Source organism: Hydra viridissima, unplaced genomic scaffold (genome assembly GCF_058129835.1).
Source record: "Hydra viridissima isolate aposymbiotic clone 2 unplaced genomic scaffold, HvirCarnegie_v1 scaffold_1, whole genome shotgun sequence".
Classification (NCBI taxonomy): Eukaryota; Metazoa; Cnidaria; class Hydrozoa; order Anthoathecata; family Hydridae; genus Hydra; species Hydra viridissima.
The window spans coordinates 3,715,697-3,737,473 of record NW_028324300.1 but is presented as its reverse complement, the minus strand read 5'-3'; the positions used below and the strand labels follow the sequence as shown (position 1 = coordinate 3,737,473).

The following is a 21,777-nucleotide window of genomic DNA, read 5'->3' as shown; positions in this document are numbered from 1 at the left end:
AGCAAAACTTGTGCAAAGTCATGTGCTGTTAGGCAAGTTGATGTTGTTGGTATTTGCTAATCTTAGATTGATCCTGTGAATGATTAAATAAAAACTACAAAATTGCATTGTAGCCAGTTACGAAATAAATTAGTTAACATATACCATTTTGTATACATTACTTAATAAAACTGGAGAAGGACCTCCTTCTTGTGGTTGTTTCAGTCAAATGGTGCCCTGGGGAATTGACTTTGATGAAAAAAGAGCATTTTTTCAATCGTGTTTGTTGCAAGCTGATCCTTTGAAATAATTTCAATAAGATTTTTACGAAAAGTAGTTGTTGTGTAGTTGTGAGGATTTCCTCTGCTAATTACTAAAAAACATGAAGAGCATCATGGCTTCAGATGATGGTTTTGGGGTTTCAAATGATGACTTAGCTAATGGATGTTTGGATTTTCCATTAACCTGTGCTGCTTCACATATCACACATTCACAATGAACGAAAGTTTTTATGATAATTCATCAGGATTAACTTGATTTTGACCAGTGTTATACAATAGCTAGAGCGATTTTTCTATAATCCTTATTTTTGTTAAAATGTGTACAATTTTTTCTGTAAAATGGCTCTTTTATGTATAACTAAGTCAATTCATTTTGATTTAGTTGTTTGTTGTAAAATTTTAATGAAAGTTATAAAAGCTTCTACGGAAAATATTGTAAAAAGGTGGAAAAATTGAAGAAATTTACAATTTTCATTCAAAAAATTTAAACTCGATTTCTCTGGCATTTAACTTCTGACTTCAAAAATGTAACCCCAAATCTGATTTTTGGGGTTACATTTTTGAAGTCCGGAGTTATACCCTATCACACCACAAAAGGGTCTGCTAGATTAGGTCTCGGGACTTAACTCCAATAATTAGGAATAGTGTAAGGATGGTTTTTTTTAGCAAGAACTTGCTCCAATTTGAATATCACTTTTGTCATTGTTTTGGATTCTTCATCAAGCGTTAATGATTTATATTGGTCTCAAGAGAAAGGGTTTGCCACCAGTTTTATTGCTAACTCAGAGCTCGGCCTGAATGCAAACGTCGAAGTTGCTGTGGTAAACTTTGCAAAATATGCTGTTGTGTCTTCTTCTTGCGGTGCTCTAATTAATAAAAATGATTTCGTAAATTTTATGGCAGCTTTGCCTAGAATAAATGGTGGAACAGCTATAAATGACGCTCTTTTAAAAGCAAGGGATGCATATATGGGCTGCCAACGGTTAAATGTAGCACCAGTTGTTCTGTTTCTCACTGATGGTTATGAGAACATAGAACCTAATTATGCATTTAGAGTGCAAATTGAAAATGCTGTCAAAACTGAAGCACTGTTGTTTGTAGGTGCAATAGGTCCTGATGTTAATTTAACTGACATAAACAGAATGTCACATTACCTTGTTAATGGCTCAGATATGTATTTCAACAGGTTTATCAATAACTTTTCTGAACTTTTGTTTATAAAAGCTGAGGACATTTACCCTGCAGTTCTTGGAAAACTAGAATGTGATAGTAAGCTGTTTTGAGACAAATATCTTTTCTAAAGTAATTCTTTTAATTTTTGAAATTTCATTAGTTTTTTTTTACTTTCTTTTAAAAAACATAAGTTTTCTGATTATCATGTAGAAAAATATATATCCTACTAAGTATTATTATATATTTATTACCACGCATTTCACTTATGATTAAAGTATAATAGATTTTTTTAATACGAAAGATGATGAGCGATAAAGCTTTGGAGTTTTAATTCTAAATAGAAAAGTTGCTTCTTATTTAAGTCCAAGGACAATGGACAATTTGGAGTGCATGGGGATCTTGCTCAGTCGTTTGTGGGGCAGTTGGTTATCAAAGGCGAGAGCGTTTTTGCATAAATGCGTATACACAAAAAGTCCAAGAAGATTGTAAAGTTAATAGTAACATAGCTAAATATGAGTATGCAATATGTTCAGCACAATGTGGTAAGTTATTTTAAAAAATGTTTTCAAAGAAGTTCTGCTCAATAGGTTAGATTGTTTACAAGCTGTATATGAAGTTAAGCTAGGGGGAATATTTCTTCATAAGTATTTTCATGAGAGCTCTTGATAACTAATTACATTAAATATACTCCAACATTTTGGGAAATTTTAAGCGTAAGAAAGAAAATAAATTGCAGGGTTATAACATCATCAAAAAAGAAATATAATAATAAATACAAAGAAACAAAATTTTTTGTTTTTTTAAAAATGTTTAATGATCCTTAAGGAAATTTGTCATCATGGAGCAATTGGGGCGTATGCTCTGCTTCTTGTCAACTAACATTATCAGTTCCTATTCAGACAAGATCTCGTACTTGCTTTGGAGCAACACTCGGAAACAATTGTGACAATGCGGCGCTTTCAGAATTTCAAAGATGCAATCCATATGTTTACTGTACTGGTATGTTCTTTTTATGTCATATTAATTTGTTTCTTTTCTTTAGCTTTTAGATTATTGTTCACAATTTTAGTTTAACGAAAAAGTTTCCGCTCTTAAAAACTCAATTTTAACAAAACTGTTGTGAAATTTTTACAGATTTATTAGAATAAGTAGGAAAGGAAAGCTTTATAAATATTTTTATAACTTTGGTTTGTTGTTTGATTGTCCTCAACTTGATTATGAAAACATCTAAACACATGGCCTTGGTAATGAAGTCATAGTTGTATATTTACGAAGAAACTTAAGAAATAGCAGAAAAAGGTTTCTATATTTTACATGTGATGAATAAAAAAACAATTTTTGTTTTTATCTGCAAACTTTTAAATTAGGATCATTGACATCATGGAGTGATTGGACTGCCTGTTCAGAGAGTTGTAAAACAGCTGGGGTAGGACCTTTCCAGACAAGAGAGCGCTCTTGTACTGGATATTCCACATGGAATGCGACTTATTTTGGGTGTGAAAACTTCGTAAGGATTGATCAAGTGCTTTGTAATCAATATGTTCCATGTCTAGGCAAGAGATTATTAGTAGTTTTTTTTAGAGAAAATAATTTAATCTATATTTAGCTTAGGGTTTAGACAACTTATCACTCTAAATGAGTGCATTACTACTTTCAACCGGTACTTACATACTTTAAACAGTGTTTACTAGTTCCTTTTAACAGCTTCTCACTCTTAGATATCTTTTTCTCAACAGGCAACTATACTTCATGGGGTGCGTGGAGTTCATGCTCAGAAAGTTGTCAGTCTAATCCCAGTGTACAACCATTTCAAAGTCATTCAAGAAATTGTCAAGGAGATACATTAAATGGCGGTTGCCTTGGATCAAGCTTTGAAAGTCAAGCCTGCAATGAGGGAGTGCCATGTCCAGGTACTTTTTCTTTCCAGGTAAAGTAAAATATTTGAGTGAAACATTTGAAAAAGTAAATAAGCTTCTTTAAATGACGAGAAAAGTGAGAATAATAGTTTTTAAAAGATTGCAAAATATTGCAAATTAGGAGAAAGTTATGTTTATCACTTGAATTGAGGCTTTATTGTTAAAGGTGAAAGTTTATCAAATGTTTTGGAAGTCAACAAGTCTACCAAAAAACGAACCATTTAGAACCATGATCTAACGACAAACAAATTTTATTTTACAAGACAAACATTGACACACATCAAAGTTAAAATAATACTCTTTTGTACTTCTTTTATCAACACTCGATCAAAATCCGCCGTTCCCTTCCTTTTCCTTCTTTTTTAATAAAAGCTTGTGCAAGTCATGAGTCATGAGTCGTTGAAACATTTGCACAAAAAATGTGATTTTTTTTCTAATTTTTCTATATCTTTTGAGTTTATGATATGCTTTGCCGCTCAAATTGTTTAGGCCATCATCATTTTTTTTTTTTTAATTACATATAAATGAATTCCAACAGCTTTTTCTCACATACTAATGCTAAACTTAAGTAGATTTTTATATTTGCTCCCTTATTTACTCACCAGGCTACAAAGCCGTTGCTTTTTACCTTTATGGGTTTCTTTAACACTCTGTGGTTTGCTCAATACTATGTACAACTGCTAGCAAGATGAAATAATTATTCTACCTACTCCAACGCTCAATTATGGGAAGCAGTTTAGATGCTACTTTCAGAGCTAAATATCAAGAAAAAGATCTTTTGCACAAACGCAATATTTTGAATTGTGCTCAAGCTCTTTGTGAGAATTAGAAGAGCAAGTTGGACAAATTTATTTGTAATGAAAAGGTTTTACTTTCAGTGTGTAGTGCCAACATTAAGATAATAAAAAAAGACAAAAAGAAGACTCAAATGGCGAAAGCTGAGGGTAAGGAATATTAAAGAAATGCACGGAAGGTAAAATAGTGAAAATGGGTCAATGAGCTGAAGATTTAATCTCAGAGCTGGTGCACTCTTATTCTCACAATTGATGTAGACTCTGGAATTCTGCAGAAATTTGACCACAAGTGTTAACCTGCGTTAACTAACTTGGGAAGTGTGTTGACAGCTTTAAATTTAGACAATCAGCAACTCATAACGAAATTAGGTATATGGCAGTCTTTCTATACCTACACCTATGCAGCTACCTACACAGCTAACATCTAAGTGTACAAGTTTTCCAGCTTGAATGTTTAACCTGATTAAGTTTCAATGTGAGTACATAACCTAGTTTCATTTCCAACACTACGTCCTGGCCTTTTTTGCAACAAAAGCCTTTGTAAGCAATCTTGATGGAATTTAGATATTCCGAAACTTCATCATATCAGATAACAGTTGCTCATCATTACTTGGTCGTTATAAGAAAGCTGTGCATGCCAGTTTCCTTTGTCAAAACTGGTATTTGAAGTAAATTTAGTGAAATTGTGACTGGCTAACAAGGATCTTGAAGTAGCGAAAAGAAAGGTTCTGACCGAAACTTTAATCTTTTACTCGTCACAAGAACTAGAAGAGAACATAAAAAGTGATCGAGAGATGGAGGATTGATTGCGCCGGAAGAAAGTTTTTAGAATACAAAAGGTATGTAAAAAAATCATAAACTGATTTCACCAAAATGTTTAAATAGATAGCAGAAAGGAAGTCAGACTCGTCTAAGATTTTATTCAATGAGAAAATGTTGCACAATGAACTTATGCTGTAAAGTAGAACAGATCCGATTTCAAAGATGATTTTAAGAAATTTTGTGCAAAGTTATGAACTATTGACATTTTTTCATGATAAAATTAAACTTGTTAAATCAAATGACTTCTTTTAAAAAAAGCATTTGCTTGGAGAAATTAATTCTGGCTTAAATAGTTTCTTTTTTCTTTCCCAAAAAAGCAAGTAATTTCTCTTTTTGCAAAAGTATACGGGAGCTTTTTAACAAAATACCGACGAAAACTTAACTTTTTTGGGTTGAAAGAAGTCGAAACAGACATAGGGTGTAAAGTATCATTTTCTAATTACTATTTTTTCATCGAATTTTATAAATTGGAGTTGGTTGCTGTGACTAATAACCGAAAAAACCAAAACAAAATTGTGAAAAAACGTTTTTAATTGAATAAAGTAAAGTTTTGGTGATCCTTTTCTTTATAATGCGAAAGAAAACTAAATTTTCTTAAGTTTAAGTACATAGCTTTCTTAAAAAGATTTTTTACTAAATTCTATATTAAATAAGTCTCTTTTTATTTTTAGATAACATAAAAAAAATTTTATGTATGAGGTCATCTAGTCTTGTACCAAAGACAGTTTTTTGTACCTAGGACCATAACCTGAAAAATAAAATTTTATAACATGTTTTATTATTGAATTCTGTTTGGGGCACAGCGCTTTTTCTTGGTCGTTTTATTTTAGAATACCACTTTACTCTCGGAAAGTATCCTTAAATTAAATTATTGCTAAAGAACCGTTTTACTTAAATTGACATGCATTTGAAAAACTTCAAACTATTGTAACAAATTAGATTAAACATTCTGAGATCAAACTAATATATTACAAGCTGTTTTTTTTGGATCTAAAGTAATGTCTGTATATTATTTGCCAAATAATTTTGCTGTGAGATCAAGTTTTCAGGAAGCAGCCCTAAGTTTATGAGCTTGTCACCTTATATAAAATGACTTTAGATTTAATTGCACCCAGGACCATTGAAAATATATTTATTCTATTTCACAAGATTTTTTTTAAAAGTAATTATACTAATATCAATAAGAAGGAGGTAGTATAATGGTCGTATCAGTTTTAACAATTTAAAGAAGCCTTCGGCTTTTTTTTCGGGCGTAACATGTTAATAACACGATTAAAACAATTATAAAGCATTTTTATACCGTTGCTATGATAAACTGCCAAAAAACAACATTTCAAAATAATTAAAAAGGAATTGTTTTTGCAATGCTTAGAAATTCTCTCTCACTCTCCCTATATATCTGTCTTTCTCTCTATCTATTTATCTTTCTATCTATCTATCTATCTATCTATAAATCAATATATATATGTATATATATATATATATATATATATATATATATATATATATATATATATATATATATTCAATTCAGATGTAAAATCATCCATTATTATTGGAACGGTAGTGGGAGTTTGCATTGTAATTTTGCCGATAATTGGAGTTGCTAGCTACAAACTTTATCGTTATTTTAAGTAAGAATTTATATATTAATTGTATTTATATATTTTTATATATATCTATATATTTTTATATATTAACTATTTTAATGTATTTATTGCTTAAAAAAAGCCTGATGTAAAAGAACTTTTAATGTGCAGTTGAATTAAAGTCAGTATTTTATTACAATAAATCGCATGATTACTAGTATATAAACATAAAGACACTTCCATTCTTACACCTATAAATCTTCATGTATAAATTATATCCTAGTATTGTGTCATGATAAACGAATGTTTTAAATGCTATTAATTTACTGTTTTTTTTTTAAACTCTAGCTAACTTATCAAAAAGATAACGCGTTTAGAAAAATTTACAGGCTTCTGCAGCAGCTTTTTGAAGAATAAAAGTTAGCACCAACATACTGGATAATTTACGTTAGAAAATAAGAAAAAAATAAAAAGTAAAAATTGTAAAAATGCATTCCTTATGAAAATATAATACCTCTCATCAGTTATAAAAACTCAAGATTTTTTGTTGCATATTTTGCTAAAAGATCTTTTTTTACAATAACAATTGGACTAGCGGTAGGCCTGAGCCCGATTGTAGTACGGGTATTATCCTGTAGATTTGGCGAAACTGATAATTAGAGGTTTCTGCCCGAAATAGATATCTGTAAATCCGTAGACAGTTTTTTAAAACAAAAGTTTATTAACAATTGAAAGTTAATAACTAAAGAGATGTTCTCTTGTGGTATTGATATTTAACATATTGTTTACAAGGTCAAATCTTTCATACAAATATTGAAAAGTGTTTACATTTTTAAGTTTAAATGATGTAGCTAGGGGATTGACTATGACCACTAAACTCATTTGTCCTTTCCACACTCTAACTTTGTTGTAAATCCTCATTCCTCTTTTGATAATTACCCAGTACCGTCCTCTTTCTCTGCTGTCGCACCCATCCCCGTAAAGCAGAAAGTATTGAGGTAAAATATTTTCTGGTTTTTAAAAATAAATTAAATCAAATAATTCACTTCTTAAACAGATTTTTTGCGGTTTAGTAAAAACCAAAATTGCTGCTCCCATTTCATGGAAAATTCAACTCATTAAATCCTTGTAATATTATTGAGCGCTATTCCAAAACTACGGAAACAAAAATTGTCATATTTTTTTATTGTTTAAACTTTAAAATGTCATCAAAGTTGGGTGAAGTAGGGAATGGGCTCATTGAAAATTGGGAATATCAACGAAAGAAAAAATTGAAAAGAAAAATATGGATCAGAAACGCGTCATTTTGTAACAAGTAAAAATATAAAATAATATGTAAAGTACTTACCAAACGTAAACTAATCTCTATTGATCGATATGGATTATCATTATCAAACACTAAATTAATAATTATTTCTGCGTTTGATGAGTAGCAATATAAAAAATTTGTTAAATTGAGAGATTAAATTTAATGGTTGTTTAAATCAATAAACTTAAGATAATCAATTGTAAAATTAAGAATCAAATTTAAATTCTTGCAAATCATCTTGAATTTTAGTTAAGATTTGCATAATTAAAGATAATCAAAACTATTTTGTAAAATTATTACGGTTATTTAAGTTTTTACAACGAAAATTTCTTCACCATTATTTCTTCATCAGTCACAATAGATACCTTTATAAAGGCGTCAGACGTGTCTGTCGATTAAATTACTGTAAGTAATGAAGTAGATTTTTTCTTTTCCTTTTTTTTCACCAGTTCTTAACAGAAACATATTCTGAGTTAAAGAACTAGAATATTGGAGAATTTATAATTCCATTGGTTTACCCCAGTTCTGTTCTAACTGGAAATTCAATTTTCTTTTTTGGTGGTATTTAATTATTTCATTAGGACCTCTGCTAAATCTTCACAAATTTCTCTGGTATCAATAGAGGACTCGTTGATATCTTATGCTAAGTTTTTTATCTAATTTAACATATCGCAAACATGTGAAAGAGTTGAAGTTGTTATAAGGATTTTTTCCATCGAGTCATTAGCAAGTTCCTGGGACAAATACACTTCGTATAACATTGATTCATCACCAACTTTACACGGACTTGGTCAGTTGGAATGTATTGACTTGGTTGGCTGGAATGTATTCTGCATTCCCATCATCATTACTAAAGTTAGGAAAGGAGAACTTCTATACAAGATGACAAACAGTTCCATGACCATATTTTCAGAAAATCTTTTGATTATCAGGAAAAACTGGTTACATAAGAACGCAGATTCATGCCAGTTTTTGTGAGAGCATTTTGGCATCATTTTGTCCCTCCAAAATCTACAATAAAACTTTTACAACTTCTTAGGAAACTGCTTAACATAATTAGTCCGTGACTTTGACGCCAAACTCCAGACACCTCATAATCATTAACAAATCCAATCTTCTCTTAACAGTATTTGATATAATCATTGGTCTGTGGAGTAGATATTAAAGGAGAGTATTGTTATAGAGCTTATAACTGGAGTGCATTTAAGGTTTGCATCGTTATAGCTAAATAAATTTATTAAAGAGCCTAATTTTATAAAACTACAGCATTTAATTTAGCGATTCATTTGCTATTCTTTACATGAGCACTATTTTTATATTGATCATGTGCTATTATATATACACGCATTGCTATTGCAAATTAGTATGCGTGTATATATAATGGTCAGTGGCGGACTGAGAAATCTGGGGCCCCTAGGCTAATGGTATATTATGGGCCCCTTGTGCAAAAGTTACCAATCTGACAGAAAAAATAGTAATATGTTGATGAGGCTTCACGCAGACAGGAGTCAGGGAGATCAACTAAATTGTGTAGGAAGGAGAACTTATCTCGTACACCTGAACATGCAATAAGACGCTTCTGCATAGCAGCCAAGATGCTGTCTATGATTTCTAGGAAAACGCTTATTCTAAAATCTTCCCTTGGTAACAAGCTAACTTCCTCTTTGTTGCCTTCATGAAAAGTGGTTTGAGTATGCATTTTTGCCAGTAAGCTCCTGACCTTTACGTGCAAACAACTCAAACTCTTTCCTTAAACTGCTCATGTAGTCAGTTAGCGATTGCATCAAACTGACAGCTGTGTTAAGGTCCAAATCTATGGCTTGTAGACGTATCCTTGAAGAAATCCATAATGGTCGACCAGAGTTCAGCCAAATTTTTAAAATCAAGCTGATTCAGCTTCTTAACTAAACCGTCTGCTTCGCGTCTTGTGTCTGCTCTTTCACAGACGTCATCTCTAATATTCTCCAAAGCATTTTTTATTTCATGGTAAACCAACTACAAAGCCTTTGCTGCCTCTCCTCTAGCTGACCATCTGGTTTCACTAAGACTCTTCAAAACGGGTGTTGAGTCCAGGTTATTCTTAAGCACAGACCAGCGATGCGTTGAAGCACTCATAAACAAGTAAAGTTTCTCAATAATGTCAAAGAACGATGATGCTTGTGATTTGCAGTTTGCTGCTTCATTTCCTGCTAAGTTCAATGAGTGTGCAAAGCACGGGATGTAATCAGCATATGAATTCCGTGCCTTTATTATTGCTTGAACACCATGGTGAGTTCCAGACATGTTACCAGCACTATCATATGATTGACCGCAACAGTTTGTAATGTCGATACCCACTTTTTATAAAAATGCCAAAAGGTTTGTTGAGATCTTACTCGCAGTATCTCCACTCATGTCAAGAAATTTGAGGAAATGCTCAACGAGTACGCAACTGTCTTCAAGAAGATTACTAACTATGCAAGTTAATCGATCAACCTTGCATGCATCTGGTGTGCTATCATAGATACTGAATACTACTTAGCACGCTTAATTCGGTGAACATAAGTGTCCATTAGTTGCTGGCCCAAATACTTGATTACTTCAACGACACGTTCGAGCACCAATCTGAAGTATTGGTGCTCGAACGTGTCGTTGAAGCATTGAACTGTTTTACAATGTTTTCATCGTGTCGTTGAAGCATTGAATTGTTTTACAATGTTTTCATCGATACGAACTGCAGCCACTATGTGAGCTAAAGACTTTTCATGCGCACAGATAACAGCTAAGCCATTTTTCCAGTCACTGAACTCATCACCACAAAAAGCATTTTTCTGCGTTGAAAGTAACTGCGTTGAAAGTAACAAACTTTGGCCCATTATCGTCATTGCACAGTGGGCCAGAATTCACTTTTACTGGACAAAATTCATAACTAATTTAATATTAGGGCTATATTGACTAAAATTAGGATGAGTAATAATATGATGTCTGCGCTTCTTATGAAGGTGTCATTTTTTTAATTCGTTGCTATGGATACCTAATTTTGGGTAGCAAAAACATAGTTTTTTTTAAAGATATTTTTACAAGTGCTATGTTCACCAAATTTTACATAAGTACCAATATGAGGTCACGCTTTTTAAAAAAGTAAATATATTTTTTATTTAGTTGCTATGGATACCTAATTTTGCTTAGCAACAGCTAAATTTTATTAGTTGTATATGTTTTATTTGTGCTAAGTACACTATTTAGCTCGTGTTTTATTATGAAATCCTCCCTTTGATCCTCGCTCGCAGAAAGCAAATCTTTTTTCAGTTTAATATGTGTTATTACACGTGTCATATTAACTAGTGTTATTACACGTGCTATTAAACGTTGCTAGATAAACTTGGTTTCCTGTAAAATAATTATATTCTAGCTTAGTTAATTAGTTTTTCTAATTAGCAGATTTTACAAGCGTCTACAGAACTTTTCAAATTTGTATGGGTATTATTGTACCCATGCATTCACAATCACCGAAAATCTTTGACAATGTATGCTACAAGTAGTACAAGCTTAGTAAGTGGTAGGTCTACATATTTAAAAATTCAAAACAATTATGTACAACATAATTCAGGCGAAATTACAAAATAAAAGAATGGCTTTCTTTTAAGAGTTGCACAACACCATCTGGAAAATTTTCTTTATTAGGGTGCTTAGGTGATCGTAAAGCACTGATTACTGGATCGGATGAGCACATAAAACGCCGTAAAAGGTCTTCGTTTGTCTTTAAACGCGAACACTTCCTTGAAAAAAATTCACGGAATTTTTTAAAGTCTTTATTTCGTGCTTCTAAGGCCTCTTCACTCATCATCCCAATTGGCAACACCATCTCATCAACAACCTGCCACCCATGTATCAATATTTTGTGCAAGATCTGTGGCATGTAGTACCAGGGATACAGTTTTATAAAAAGCTGTGCTGTTTCTAAGCAATAGTCTTTTAATTTATCGGCATCAATCATAAAACCAGATGACAAAGTACAAAGCACAACATATATCCTTTTAATTAAATGCACATCAACATTAATAATTGCTGCTGTTTGTTCAGCATTTCTGAAGAAACGTCGGACAGTATTGCCATTATTTGATGATCCAGAACCACCAGACCTGGGGATATCAATCACCAGCCCAACTTCATTTCTGAACCGAGATTGAATTAAATTCTTTTTAGCTTTAACTTTTTCTTTGTCTGCATCTGACCTTGATGCCCATTTCTTCACTTCAGCTTTGTAGCCGACTTTTAACAAACACTCCATGCTACGAATCCATGCACGAAGTGTTGACAAACCATACTTCAATCCGGTTGGAGTTAATGGCAAATTGCAAACAATATTAAGTTGGTTCATTTGAGTTGGTATTGAACCACAAACTGAGCAGCACTGACTTGAATTAGTAACTGTAGATAATGCAGTGGCTACTTTTCCATCTATCATAGTAACATCAACCTTGTGAAGAACAGCTAAGTTTTCATACTTAGGCACAGCAGTTGTAGTTAAGTTTCCAATAGCATTTTCAAGAAATTGATGCTCTGCATTCATTACATCAGTTGTCTCCTTTACAAACCTAAACCGCACAATTCGGCAGTACAATGTTGATGACGGATGTGGATTTCTCCAAACAATCTTCTCCACTTCACCAGAGAATCCTGTCAATTCAAGTGGTACAAAGCAGGTAAGAAACAAACTTGCTTCTTGGACAAAGCTTCTGTTTTCTAGCTCATCAGTAACTTGTGTATAAATGTTTTGCCCAGTTGACCCATCAAAACCTACCTTTGAGCGCAGAATTAGCCTATCAAAAACAAACGAACTGATAACATCATGTTGTACTTCCAACAGCCGCAGAACAGTATGATCTACCAATGCTTGGAAATTGATGCCTGCAGAGTAATTTGTTGCTGTCCATGATTCACGACTAGGCAAACACCTCTCTTTTGCCTCACGTACATCATTGTATGGTGGATGTAAATTACTTTTTTTGCTTTTCGCATTGTTTCTTAAGCGCTGATACTGAGATTTGCTCATCTCATTATCTAACAAAAGAGCCAACGCTTCTTCAGATGTATTATCAGAATGATCTAGTTCAGCATCTTTGTTATTAGCCTACTTTATTGCTATCTGAGTATCTTTTCTTCTACCTTCTTTCCACAGGTGTGTGCCACTAGCAAACAACAGCTCACAAGAATTTGAAGCTGACAAAGTTGCAACATTTCTTTTCTTTGTTTTTGAAGACGAATCTTCAAATGGTAATGTAGGTCTGCCGAGTTGTTTATTTTTACTCTCCTTCATTAATGTGGTATTAAAATCATTTTCAAGCCAAGCTGAAATCTTCCTAATAAACTTTGCATCGGTTCGTTTACTTCGAGTCCATCTTTTACCATATTCAGAAATAAATAAATGAAATTGACTCTCAAACTTTTTGCCTTGAAACTTCAAATCATGTTCTTTAATAAAGTTGTATACAAGTATACTGTCTTCTTTTTTATGTATTGACAAACTGTTGAGTCTGATAAACTGGTGAATTTCGTTTCTTGTGACACTCATTAAACCTAAATAAAAGCAGTAGTTCAACATCTAAAATGAATAACCCCAACCAAACCAATTAAAATAGATTATTAAATCCATTTGGTTTGACAAGCGCTAAATTAACAAGAACTAAATTTGAATTACGATATATATATATATATATATATATATATATATATATATATATATATATATATATATATATATATATATATATATATATATATATATATATATATATATATATATATATATATATATATATATTATTGTTCAGTATTACGCTTAGTATGAGTAAGATTGTATTATATGTTTTCCGCGTTTTTTAAAATTTTGTGCAAATAAAAATTTTTGAGCGCAATTACAGATTTTTTGTTAGGTAAGAGATGTTCAAATGTGAAAGAAAACCAAGGTGGCGCCTAGTGGCAGCCATATTTATGAAATTATTAAAAGAAACATATAGAAGCTTCAAAATATCTAAGTATAAAAGCAAGATGTAACAATAAAAAAAAATACTTTGTCAAATAAAAACAAAAGTCACACAATAAAATATAAAATAATAAGCTTGTTTAAAGTTGCTGCAAATTTGTTAATTACATACCAATTTGAGCCAAACAACTTTTAAAATCCAGATAATGTATAGAGTTATAATATAATATTTTAAAAAGCGCAATATTTTAAGTAAATGTTATTTATTTCCATCGATTTTTTAAACAACATTTTTCTCTTTATAATTTTTTTTTTCTAATTTACATTTGCGTTTACTTCAACCACATCATTTGTATATCCATTAAAATTTTAAGTGTATATAAACAGTTTTAAACTGTTTTATCATATCTATATAATTGTTTAAAACCATCATGACATTAAAATTCTGACTTTGGTTTTTATACTTTTGTCCAGTCACTGGCCCACTGTGCATTGCCAAACTTACTTCCTGTTTCTATGTCATCATCATTTTCTACATTTCGAACATCTTGAGAATGAGATGTTGCCTCGGGCACAGCACTTTGAGCAGAAGGATCATCAAGAGGCATTTGTTCTGTAACTATTACTGAACGTTGCTTGCCAAACATCTCCGTGAGCTTAACAGTTTTTGACATTACTTCTGTGTGTGCTTTATATTGCACGTTTTCTTTCACGACGTCTTAGAGCTATTGACTTATGATGATATGACATTTAGCGACTTCACAAAAGATCAGTATAATACTGTATATCAAACTTTATTTACTTAGGAACAAGATAATGTTTCCATGATTATCGTATATGATCAAAGCCTGAATTTTACTGACAGATTATAGATGATAGACGCACGAATTTGTCATGAGGCCAAGGAGCCCGTGCACGAGCCCCCTAAAATCACGGGCCCTTAGGATGCAGCCTAGTTAGCCTAACGGACAGTCCGCAACTGATAATGGTATAAAAGTATGTACATATATGTTAGGGCAGTCCTTAATGTACAGCGAATTTTTTTTTCTTCTAGAGTTGAGCATTAGTACCCCATCATTTTATGCTTTTTGATGAAAAATTATATCAAACAAAAAAAAATGTATTTTAAAAATACATTATGACTGTTGTGGTGTAAAATGCATATATATTGCGATATATCTTTCTTAATTGGCAACCAAAAATGGGGCAAATCTAAAAACAGCAACCTACATTAATGTTTTCCCCTGACAAGAACCCAGTTTTTAAGTGCTTCTGGGTATTGTGTCCTAAAATAAGGAATATTGACTGATTACTAGGATATTATCACCAATCAGCACATTGGTGATGATACCCTAATAATAATTTCATACACACGCGTACATACACATATATTCACATACTTGGGTTAAAGTATGTCCTAACAGCCTTATGACATCAATCAAAACTTTAAACACAATTTTTTCTTTATTTCCGCTGAGAATAACAGATACAAGTTACTGAATATTAACTCCAACAGTTGTTTAGAGTCAACATATTTTAAGTTATTTGACATTATTATTTAATGTTTTTTTTTGTTAGCATTACTTTATTACTATCAATAGCGCAATAAAAGAAGAAAAAATTTAATAACCTTAGAATTCATGCTCGCTAGTACAATCATCACCTTTGCATTCATTTTCAATGATACCATTTTCTGATTCGATCATTTTTCTTTTTTAAATTGGCAATTTTGTGTGTAATTGCTAAAAAATTTTTAGAAACATTTACGGACCTTGCGCAGTACCCTCCTTTTGAAGAGTCTTATCGTCTCTCAACCGTCTTAACACACACTGATGGCGTTCTCATTTTTCCATTTATTCTACCTAATATTATGACAAAAGGCGAGTTTTGTAATATTTTATATAATAAAGATACATGACCAAAAAGATGGACTCAATCTTTAAAATGCGATTTAACATGAGCTCACGACACATGTTTTCCTAAAAAGCATGCCGTTTTATTTTGCAAATCATGTGCTTTGTCACATCTAACATATTTTAATAGACTTTTTGACCTCTGTAAAGCAATTAAAGTTGTACCTTATATCAGTTTTTACAATATAAAAAATATTTTTAAAGCCATGGAAGCAATTTTTTAGTCTGCTTTCTATTTTTTTATGTTAATTATTGCAGTATGTCAAGAAGACATTTTATGTTTACTATTTTTATAAGTTAATAAAAATTTATTTAAGTTATTTCATAACTTTTAATAAATAATTTGTTGCGGGTTATGTGGATCGGCATTCCACATATTCTGCATATGCCCGCGAAGTTTTGTTACGTTGCCATTTGAAGTTCTTTAAATATTTTGCATATGAAATTCTTCTTCATAAACATATACAGTTCTTCTTATAAATAGAAACAACATTTTTTTATTTCTACTCATTTTATGGCGACTACATAAAAAAAAAAAAAATAGTTCTCCACATAACCCGAAGTTATTCTATTATTGATGCTTCCGGATCTTCTTGTGCACTTTCGGATATACGCTCAATATCTTCTTATGAACTCTGCGCCCTCGGTATTTTTGTTTGTAAGTTATCGAGGTTGGCCCCTGCTTATTTAATCAAGCCACTTATTTCCCAATTGTTTCTGGTAAAAGAAACTATTGGCGAGGAAATCGTTGTCGAAGTCTTCCTTCAATTGAAATAATCAAATTAATTTTTTGAGTATACATCAACATTTCGAGTGTACATCAACATTTCGAGTGTACATCAACATTTCGAGTGTACATCAACATTTCGAGTGTACATCAACTTTTCGAATATACATCAAAATTGCAGCACGTTGTTGTGGAGTTCAATAATCAATCTTTAAGTTTTTTCAGTTATTCTTCAATTATTTGAAAATAACATGGAGAAAAAGTTATTTGTTGTAGAAAGTTACAATGTGCGCAAATAATATTGTGTTTCATTACAATCACGCCTCTGTTTCATTACAATCACGCCTCTGTTTTAGGATCGTGTTATCAAAAAACAGCTATTTCAAAGCCACACAAATTTATTTTTAAAAAAAACATTTTTTTGAAGGGAATTCAATTTTTATCAAGAAAAATTATTAAACAACAATACTTTTCTCTTAGATAAAATTGCGCTTGCTATATAATCAATTTCTTTTATGTAAAAGTCTGATGAATTTGGATCTAAAATGAAAACTCATAATTCATTTGGTTCTATAATAGATTTTCCTTAACCATGAGCGAGACTTGGTTTTTTCAAACCGAGACGAGACCGAGACGAGAAGTTAGTACTTCTCGTGAGACCGAGAACGAGACGAGACGAGTAATTTAACAATTTTTGAAAACAAATTTATTAAAATCAAAGTAAAAAAAAAAATGTAAACATGGGTTTTGACAAATAGACACAAATGACATTTGTCAAATGTAAACAACTTTTTCAAATGTTAATTCAGAATTTTTTTGCCAAACTTTTCCAACAAGACAATGTTTTCTCTGATTAAGATGATTTGTTCTACTTTTTCTGGGTGTAAGTTGTGTCTGGATGATCGGATGACATTTCCACCTGAGCTAAAAACTCTCTCTGATTTAGTTGAACTTGCTGGAATAGCTAAAATTTGTCTAGCTAATGAAGAGAGTTCTGGCAATGTATTTGAATGCAATTTCCCCCAATCAAGAATCGGAAAGTCTTTTTTGGCATCAGAGAGATATTCATACTGGCACATTTCGCTCAAAATAGGATTCAGTTCAAATGTTGGCTCTTGTGCTTCAAGTCTGACGTTTTTCTTGCGCTTCAGTTTTGAATTAGGGGACAAATCTGCTGAAAGGACTCAGTAAGTCAACGTAATCTTGGCTGTGTTTTTTTTCGAGGTGACGATGAAGTCCGCTTGTGTTTCCATCTTTTGTTTTCAAAGACTTTTTGCACGCCTTGCATTCAGCACCGTCACTTGTTTTTTAAAAATATCTCCAGATTTTGTTTTTTCTTGGTGACATTTTGATCGTTGAAATGAGGCAAGAATATTTCTTTTCAATATGAACAATGTGTCAAGTTCAATTCCACTGGTAAACTAATAAAATTAAGTCCAAATAAACTCCAAATAAACAAAGAAATTCCAAAATTCCAAAAAAACTCCAAATAAACAAAGAAATTCCAAAATTCCAAAAAAACTCCAAATAAACAAAGAAATTATAATTGAAAGAGCGCACAGAACAGGGTCAATTAAGTCAGGAAAAGAGCGATCAATTGTTTTAAAACTTTTAAATTTCAACGATAAAAAGTTAATTCTGCAAAACTCAAAAAAACTACGCGGAACAGGTGTGTTTGTTAACGAAGATTTTGCAAAGGAAACAATAGAAAAGCGTAAAAAACTCTGGGATGAAGTGATTAAATTGAGAAAAGAAGGTAAATACGCAATTCTCAAGTTTGATTCTATTTTTTGTAGAGATCATAAAAAGTAATTTACTTTTTTTTTAACATACAGTGTTAAGAAAGTTCTTCTTATTTATAACACAATCAAAATGTCTGAAACAAATGATTTTAAATCGTTTAGTTGTAACTTTTCAGAAATGAGACACTTCGCATCTGATGAAAATATTATCCAGATATTAATTATTTCAATGACATTATTACGGATTGTTGTTATTACTATCCTCAAAAACAAATTAAATTTTTAATTAGATTTATTAAAATCACGGAGTCAAAATATTAATTAATTAAAAAAACAAATTATTAAGCATTTTGTAAATTATAATAATTTTTAATTTGGAAAATAATATAATATTTAAGTCTCGTTCTACTTCTCGCGAGAGTTTTCTATTTCTCGTTTCTCACGAGAAGTCCCATTTCTCACGAGAAACGAGAATGAGACGAGATCTCGCTCATGGTTAATTTTCCTGATTCATCATTATGCAAAAGGTAATCATGAAGGAAAAAAAATCCTCTTTCCAATGAAATTAAGAAATATCGCAAACACCGCACTATATATCGATGATAATCACTGTTTTGCTATATGACATTAAGCAAATTTATTACGTTGAATAAAAGCAAAAAATCTCAATTTTAAGATATAAAGTTTCGATGACTAATTTCGAATATTTATCTGTAAGTAGTGATATTTAAGAAAACTCTAACATTTACAAGAAATTACATCATTTCAAGTAGTTTTTGCATGCTTTAATTACCTAATATTACAGAGAGAGGTTCATTTAAAAAATAAAGCTAATCACAAATACCCTTTATCCGACTTTAGTCGGAAAAGGGTATTAGTAATTAGTTTTATTTTTTCACAAGAAACTGTATTTGCAGTAGTTTTTGGTTTTGAAACTGTATTTGCAGTAGTTTTTAGTAATACTTACAGTTCTCTTACACCATGTTTTCTATTGTAATTGTAAATTCAGCAGCATATCATATAAAAGTCATCTCATTATGTCCTTTTATTTATATTTACTTTTAAGAGAGTGTATAAAACTGCCACCTCTAGTCTCATGTGAAAAGAGTATATTTTTAACAGTCCGTTCGCATATTTTGGCCAAACGAATAAATTTAAGAATATATTGAATTATTTTTCGGATTATTGGCGTAGTGGATCACTTTGCGGAAACCTCCCCAAAAATATAATTATTCTCAAATGACTCCGATTTACAATGTAATCATTGATTGTATACAGAACTCAGTTTATGATTGTTTCTTTTGTTATATTTATGTAACTTTTATAACCTTTATATAACTATAATAACTTAGTAGACTGTAATCTGTCAAACTGCAGAATGGGAAAACAGAACTAAAGAATGCAGAATGAAATAAAAAGTAACCTTGCAGTGCAAATAAAAAGTAACCTTGCAGTGCAAATAAAAAGTAACCTTGCTGTGCAAATAGGAGCTCATTATTTTAGAAGTTTTATGAACCTATTGGTTCCTCACTCGAATCAAAGTCCCTGTTTGCCAAATAGCGAAGATTCGATAAACTTTCCCAAAATAAGGAATGAAATTTTTTGTCAGGAAGAAATATTAGAAACATTGCAATTCGAAAAAATTTCCATTCAAAGACTTTTTTTTTGAAATTGTAAGTAATGCAAAACTACACGGAAGCTAAATACCAAAAAGGTTTATATACTAGCAACATCTAATCACCAATTACCAGTCATTAGATTAGACTACATGATAATTTAACACTAAACTTATTGAGCGACCAGTTTTATCAGAAAACAATTGAATTAAACTTTTTCTAATTTTTCATATAGTTTCTTTCCTAAAAATCCGAAAAATGTATTTCACCTGATTTTAAATTGACTTTTCTGCAAAAAGTGTTAAAACTTTTCATGCTTACCTGTTTCAAATATATATTTTTTAAGGTTAAGCAATATTTTTCCCTCGCTGCTCTGTTCCACTTACTCTCGCTGTTCCACTTACTTAACTATAATTTCATTATGAAATACACGCACTTGTCGTTTGGAAAATATGTCCAAAGACATCCCACTAAATGTTCAAAATGTAAGATTTTGTGTTATAATTAGTTTCAGCACAAAAACTAATTTCAGAACAAGCAACACTAACAAAGTATGTTTTAATTATTTCAAACTCAGTTTGAGCAATTGGATGTTCAACATGTTTAGGTTACTCAAGCCATAAAGACAACAAAACTAAAAATAAGCAAAATAAATGACGCTTTTTTAGATTTCATACATCTCAAGAGTTTGTTGTCGAAGAGCAGTTCAAATACAGTAACAGGTGTTGGATACTTAGTTCATGAATGGTACCATAAAGAACGAAGACTTCTTAAACAATTTTGACAACAGCTTTATGAGTTAACTTAGTTATGGCATAAAAAAATACATTCGCATGCTTTTCGTCGTTTTAAATTGCCTTTTCTCGCTAGATAGAATGGATTCGCCACTCCATAAAATGAAATATTGTCGCTATTTTTCCTTTGATCGTCATTTTATTTTTGTCCGTAACATTCAAAAAAATAAAGTATAGTTTTGCTTTTTACTTAAAATTTTGCTAAAATGTTGTGGATGAGAATATAGTAACGAATGTAAAAACCTCGATTTCATTTGAACATTGAAGCTTAAATGTGTTAATTCACATTAAACGCTATGTTTCGTTTTTTCCTTAATATTCTAAAACTGTTCTAATTTTTTCGAATAATTTTTTCATCGGATCACTTTTAAATTCCTTACTATCTCTTTTTTTCATTTTTCCCATTTTAAAGTTCTACCTTTAATTTAACGATATAGCTAATATTTAGATAAAATAAATCGTGCATATATATATATATATATTGAGCCTTTGGTGACATTTTAAAGTGATTTAACGTAAGACATTTTCTGCAGTTTTGAAGTGTTAAATTACACATTAGTTTATTACGGCAAAAATTAAAATATTGTTGCATAGAGATTTCCAGATTTATCGAAATTCCTAAAAAAATTTTAATTTTGTAGAAAGCTAATTTTTACCTATGGTAATTCTATGCTTATGTATACAGAAAACTAACTTTCATTTACAGGATGATATTTGTTTATACTTAGGTCTTTTTACTCAGTTAAGATCAAAAAACAACATTCAAATTCAGTCTTGCACTGAAAATTAAGCATCAGAATCAAAGTCAAAAGTTGCTAATATTGATGCTTTTTTGAAAAAAGAACAAAAGTCAACAAGTCAGCACTTGTTGCTAGTGATAGCCTATTTTTAAACCAGATCTCAAAAAAGTTCGTTTATTAGAAAAGCATTAAAACTGATGGGAATGATATCTCAGAACGCATGGAATATGCCAAATTGCCGTTCATGAGGTTGTATGAAGAGGTTCACATTAAGAAACGTGAGAAAATTTCTTTGAAGAAGAAACCTTATGAGCATTTTTTTAATCAACTTTGATGAGTCTAAATCTGCAAGAAACAAGTGATACATGAATCTTAACTTGAAAATTTAAAATAGGATTTCAGTCTTTTGGGATGATA

General features: G+C 31.2%; 1 protein-coding gene across 1 annotated transcript in view; it reads left to right on the top strand.

Annotated features, from left to right (window-relative positions):
- LOC145194394 (SCO-spondin-like) overlaps positions 1–21,777 on the top strand; it is an 89,305-nt gene that overhangs the window by 33,090 nt on the left and 34,438 nt on the right. Inside the window, exons 17-20 of the mRNA XM_090084290.1 lie at positions 927–1,529; positions 1,796–1,975; positions 2,259–2,432; positions 2,801–2,859. Of these exons, the coding sequence (XP_089940416.1) occupies positions 927–1,529; positions 1,796–1,975; positions 2,259–2,432; positions 2,801–2,859 (1,016 nt within the window). The remainder of the gene's footprint in view (positions 1–926; positions 1,530–1,795; positions 1,976–2,258; positions 2,433–2,800; positions 2,860–21,777) is intronic.